Source organism: Belonocnema kinseyi, chromosome 8 (assembly GCF_010883055.1).
Source record: "Belonocnema kinseyi isolate 2016_QV_RU_SX_M_011 chromosome 8, B_treatae_v1, whole genome shotgun sequence".
Classification (NCBI taxonomy): Eukaryota; Metazoa; Arthropoda; class Insecta; order Hymenoptera; family Cynipidae; genus Belonocnema; species Belonocnema kinseyi.
In genome coordinates, this window is record NC_046664.1 from 113,167,327 (window position 1) to 113,173,767 (window position 6,441).

The 6,441-nt window shown below is 36.5% G+C and overlaps 1 protein-coding gene across 1 annotated transcript in view; it reads left to right on the top strand.

Annotated features, from left to right (window-relative positions):
- The window catches only part of LOC117178659 (cytochrome P450 4C1-like), a 166,991-nt gene that overhangs the window by 72,337 nt on the left and 88,213 nt on the right, over nt 1-6,441 (top strand). Inside the window, exons 9-10 of the mRNA XM_033370083.1 lie at nt 4,547-4,616; nt 6,299-6,425. Of these exons, the coding sequence (XP_033225974.1) occupies nt 4,547-4,616; nt 6,299-6,425 (197 nt within the window). The remainder of the gene's footprint in view (nt 1-4,546; nt 4,617-6,298; nt 6,426-6,441) is intronic.

Here is a 6,441-nt window from a genome sequence, read left to right on the forward strand (position 1 = left end):
TAAGGACAAGCGCAAGATTTCGCCGGGTGCGAGTGCTAATCTGAAAAATTGCACCCGCTCCCAGCCAAATCGCGGTAAAATTTCAGCCACAACCACATCTCACGACCGTAAGATAGGTGTTTACAGTCTGTAACGGCATCAATGCGACGATCCGGCAAAAGTTTCGTGCACCCCGAGGACACAGAGCGTTCCAAGGACTACCGCCTTCTGCATTTTTCCCGCAAGTGTTTTAGCATATTGTTGACACCCAGGGATGCTTTTTAGGCTATTAACGAGTGAAAAATTGGCACCTCCAAGAGCGCCAATGATAAGGAGGATTAGTTTAACAGAATATTCCGGTTACAATCGTTGCAACTTCCTTATAAGGTCTCTATTCCTTTCTTTCTTTTCATTCTCCTAGGCTATGATGTTTTCGTCTGCTGGTGGCGAAAATCGAACAACGAACATGGTTCGCTGCTTGAAGTCAAGAAGAGCCATGTCTAGTCTCGAGTGTGCAACAGAAACAATTGTCGAGAATATAAAATTCCAGTATATGCGGCACTTCCCATTCTCGACAATTGACTTGATTTCCCTAGGAGCATTTATAGGAGCGATATTAAGGTTAATTCCGCAAGAATAACACAGATGGTAATAAAAAACTCTTAGTGCCGCATTGTGCCTTTGGATGTAGGCCGTTCCCGCATGAGTTGGACGGTATGTTAAGTTGAAAATGGCACCGTCTTGGCATGCCAAAATGAAGCCCAATTCTGCATGATTCCTGACCATTTTCAGAAGAGAGTCTCTTCCATTTGCGATTCTATATGCTGCACCCAGAATAATCCTGTTGTGAAGACATTTAAGACTCAATATTTCGCGACCACCTTGACCCCGTGAGATGTACAGTCACGGAACAGAATACTTAAGATGCATTCTTTTGATCATGTGCATAACCTTTCTTTCCCCGATATCCAGGGACCTGAGCTCGTTCTTAGACCATGGAACTACTCCAAAATGAATAGAGTACTACCGGGACGGCAAGCATGTTCGTTGCAGATACTTTGTTCCTCGCCGACAGTTCGGAAGACCAAATCTGCCGGAAGAGACGTTTGTATCTGCTTCGAAGAGTATCCTTTATAGAAGTCACATCCTGAATGCAGCTCTGTGGCATGCCCAGGTATGTATAATTCTCTCCAGCGCAAAGGTGTCGTATAGCGCTTCTATCAACGAGCTCAGGATCTTCAGGGATGCCATTAGTATGGATTTTCAGATCGTACATGTAAAATTCATGAGTGACCTTGAACTTTCTATCTGCAGCTTTGACGCACAAGTACCCGTCGAAATGGCGAAGTGCTAGAAATAGTAGCAATAATGTAAGGCAAATGAGGAGTGGACTCATGGTGTCGCCCTGAAAGACACCTCTCTGAAAGAGACCTTGTTAGTTGTCACTAGATTTTTTCCAGATAAGATAGAAAATCTGGTTTTCCAAAGCGGCATCAATCTCTCTATGCACCTAACGATTTGTGGATGAACCTTTAAGCTTTCCAAAAGACAGATGATAAGTTTATCGGAGGTCGAATATAAGGCTTTCCGATAATCAATCCAGGCCATCGATAGGTCACGCTGGTAGAATGCTGCATCTTTGCAGACGCATCTATCAATAAGCAGGTTCTCCCGACATCCCGCTACGCCTTTCTTTGAGCCTCGCTGTTCATACATTTCTTACCACACAGGTTAAATTGCCCGAACAATCCTATCATTTAGGATAGCTATGAATATCTTATACAGTGTGTTCAGACATGTGATTGGCCTGTAAATCTTCGGATCAACTAAGTTGCCTATTTGCGGCAGGAGTATAGTGTGCCCTTTCACCAACCACTCCGGAATCGGCTCTTCCAACTTATACAATACATATACAAAAAAAAAACAAATTGAAAAGTCCCAGAACATTTTTGATTGCGTTGCGTATTTTGGGTAACATTACCTGATTAATTAAAAATAACATGCAAATGTTTTGAATTCTCTGAATTCTTCTAAAAGCATGGAATTTTTTTTTACTATTTTAAAATTCATCTACTTCGGTCGATGGTAAACTGTTACTGAATTAACATGCAGGCTTTTTTTAATTGTTCTGAATTCTGCAGAAGTCGTTAAATTTAATTTAAATCTTTGAATTTTTTTGAAATCTTTAGAATTTTCTTTAAATTATTGTAAATTCCTTTAAGTTTTTTGATTTCTGCAAAATTCTTTCGATTTCTGAGAATTCTACAGATATAGAGAAATAAGTGCATCCTATTTTTCTAGCAGTTCACCGTCGACCAAAGTTGATGAAATTGAAAATAATTGCGAAGAATTCCATTTTTTTTAAAAAAATCAAAAATTATAAATCACGGGCGACCACTGATATTCGCAATAATAGACAAATTACCTAGACTCTCTAAAATTATTTGTGCTACGCTTACCAAATTTCCAAGAATCAAACCTACATTTCCATTTTTCCCAAGCATCGAATTTCAGTGAGCCAATATTTTATCTGGAACATGTTTAAGTAAAAGAATGTAATACCCAAAATACGCAAAGGATCCTAAAATGTTTTGGGACTTTTCGATTTTAATTTTGTTCTATCCGCCATTACGAGGAACGGCAATACTCCTGTGACAGCCTGTATATTATATCATGTAAGTAGTGAAATATGTTCGTAGCGAAAGTAAGATAATTACACAGTAGACATTTTTTATGTTAAAAGAGTTCAAAGAAAACCCACTTCAATTTACATCATATGAAGTTATCACTTCTATCGGGCGTCCCACAACGGCTCAGGTGTTTATTGTAGGGAATGTTTATTAGGAACAAGCCCTCAAATATATCAGAAAAAGCTTTTGTTATTTTAAAATGCACTGAGAAAAAAATTCTTTTGCACAAAAAGTCAGCACTTTCGCGCTCGGTTAAAAGCAGATCTTATTTACTCAAATGGACATACTCGTACACTCAACTCTCGGTTCAGTTATAGTGTCAGAGATTGCCTTGCACTGACCTCGTTACTAATTCGGGGGAATCTAAACGTAAAAAGTCTGGGCCGCCTGTAACGTTTCCAATTGAAATGTGTAATATTGCCCAACATACTCTACTGACTACTCGAGTATGCGGTCCTGCCAAGGCGGAAGTCGTAACCGCTCTTACCCTGCCCCCTTAGGAAACTTCGGGGTTAGCAGTTCTAGGAATTACTAAATTGCGGGATACTAAAACGCGGTTCTGGCGCACTATCTAATTCACACTATCACTCTCGAATCCACAGCACGAGCACGAAAGTGCGTATATTTGATTAAACAGCATTTTTTCTCAGTGCGCAGTGTATAACAATACGTTTTATGGCAAGATAGCGCTAGCCTCTCAAAACAATAAAAAAATTATTAACTATACTAACTTAAAAAAAATGCAATACTTTTCTCAGGCTCATTTTAATAATGTACAAAACATAATATTTATTAAGCTGTCTGTTGTTAATAAAATGTTATTTCCATAACGAAAGAAATGAATAAACTTCGTATGTTTTGAAAAAGTTTTTTGCCTTTGTAGTTTCAATTTCTGATTGCCAAACATCTATTTCTAATTCTCAAGCTTATATTTTTTAGTCTGAATTGGTTGGAGATTCCCAAGCCACTTTACACTCTTTGATTCAGAATTCAGTGAAATACGGAGATCTAAAAAAAATTGTGTATGTTGCTTCATATATATTATACAAAATTCGGGGACCAGTTTCGAAAAGCACCTACCCGCGTATGATTTGAAACTAAATAAATCCACGTAATGTGCCTCGCTGATTACCAAAATGATAGTGAAAATGCCCATAAATTTGATTTTCAAGTTCAAAACAGTAAAGGGAGATATTAGAAGCATTCCTTTTTATACTTTTGAAAATGCAAAGATACTTACAAAATGGTGCTCTCATATATAATATTCGCAAGCCTATTAATAAATATAAATTTAATCGTGCGAATTATGAATTTGTGCCCGTTCTGTTAGATTTCACTTTCTTTACCTAATTATTTTCCCTTACTTTTCGTGCATTTTTGTTAATTTATTTACACAATATATTTCCCAATTTTTGGGGACCCTCCGCCCCCTCAAAACAGGTCGGTTCTGCAAGTTCCATTCCACACACTTTGTACAACATTTTCCTTTTAGAAAAAGAAAATAATTTTTTCGATAAAATGCGTATAACATGAAAAGTGTATTTTTAAAAGATCTATAACATTTATTTAAAGCTTTTGTGTAAAATATTATTATTACAGATATTTTCAATATTATTTTCGTAATCAGCGAGTTAAAACACATCATTATACAAAGTTTTAAATAATTCGAACATGCGCAGTAGTGATTTTTTTGTATTTTGAAGTTGACGCATGTGATGACACAACCTAAAAATAGACAGGAATCACTACTGGGCATGTCAGAGATATCCGCCTTGTGCCATCACTGTCTCTTAAATTTCCCATACCAATAAAATACCCGCTTTTTCATTACTCTGCACACTGAGTGTATATATTTATTATTATATATTTTTATCCAGACACAATTATTGGATTGCCAGGACATTCTCAAAAGAATGGTTATCAAGACCTCGTTTACTGGACTGAAGCGTACGTAACATGTATCTATAAAGTCTTCGAAATCCTGATCCAAGTGCTACCCGGTAACAAGCGTTGAATTCAGAAAAATTGAGAATTTGTATTCCTATGCATACACGATTTTTCCTCCGTCTAAAACTCCCCCAACAGGAACAGAAAAAGTTCAAATCCTATTCCTCTCAATCGACTTAGTAAAACTTAACGAAAGCATTTATTTAACCTATTTTTCATTATTAAATTTTTTTATAACTTATAAATTCGAAAAACATTCAAATTTATATTTATACATATTTTAATAATTTATTTAAACGTCTTAAAAAATGCAACAAAGAAATCTATGCAAATGTGTGAATTTAAATAATTTTAAATTCTTAGAGAGGAAGAGTTGAATCGGTGAGAATTAAAATTTCAGAATTTACATTCCGCATGAAGGAATTAAAACAACTTATTACACATATTTTGTGAACTTATTAGAAGGAATTAAATAAAATCAAAATATGACCACTTCTGAGGAATAAAAAATATCTCTGTGAGGTGCGTTTCCGGTACCGGCATCTGAAAATATTAATTTTTCTATATTCTACGCTTATTACTAGGTAGCTAAATAAAACAGCCTCGATTCGGTGCCCAAGATCACAGCTCGAAAGTTATAAGAAAAAAATGAATACATCATCAAATGGCTAGTCTACCAGTCTGCAACTTTTGCGTTTGAAAATGGCAATTGGTTTTCCACGGTGTAAAATCTGCAAAAAAATCAATAAGGTGGCCGCATCAAATTTGTTTAAAAACATTCTTCAGGTTTCAACTAAGAGCGGTGAAACAATGGCAGAAGTTCAGTCGTTTGGAAAACCCTTGGCAGAAGCGAATGAAAAGTCCCGGACTCCCCCCCCCCCCAACTGTACACGGTTCGCGCGCCCAGCTTTTTTCCCAACATTCTTCAGACCTTAACTAAGAGCTGTATGTAATGGCAAAACTTTAGCATAATGGAAAATCCTGGTAGAAGGCTGGCAAAAACCGAGCGACTGGCTTAAAATTGAACGCGCAAGAAAAAATTGAACTTTTACAGCGAGTTTTAATCGTATCTTGATGATTATTTTTTTAAACTGGAGTAGAATTTGACACTAATTGTAATGGCATGTATAAAGATAGCTTCATCATACAAGTTTAGCGAACAATTATGTATTATAATTAAGTAGACATTTTCCACTAAATTACTTCTGCTGAGGATTTTCCATTATGCTAAAGTTTTGCTATTACACACAGCTCTTAGTTAAGGTCTCAAGAATGTCGGGAAAAAAGCTGGGCGCGCAAACCGTTTTAAGTTTTGGGGGAGGGGGGTTTTCCGGGATTTTTCATTCGCTTCTTCCAAAGGTTTTCCAAACGCCTAAGCTTCTGCTACTGTTTCACTGCTCTTAGTTGAAACCTGAAGAATATTTTTAAACAAATTTGACGCGGTCACCTTATTGATTTTTTTGTAGATTTTACACCGTGGAAAACCGACTGCCATTTTCAAACGAAAAAGTTCTAGACTGGCAGAGTTGCCGATAGATGATGTATTAATGTTTTTCTCACAACTTTCGAGCTTTGATCTGAGGCGCCGAATCGAGGCTGTTTTATGTAGCTAGCTCTTGGACTAAAATGAAATTATAATTAAACTGAGTATTGATTTAAAAAAATAACCTAAATCACTTTAGAATGTACGAACTCATACATCTAAGAATGATGAAAGTTTGGTTGCATCCCGAGTGGATTTTTTCAAATACGAGCTTAGGAAAAAAACAAAAAATGGGACAAAGCGTCATTCGTGGTTTTATCGAAAACGTAAGCATAATGCTAT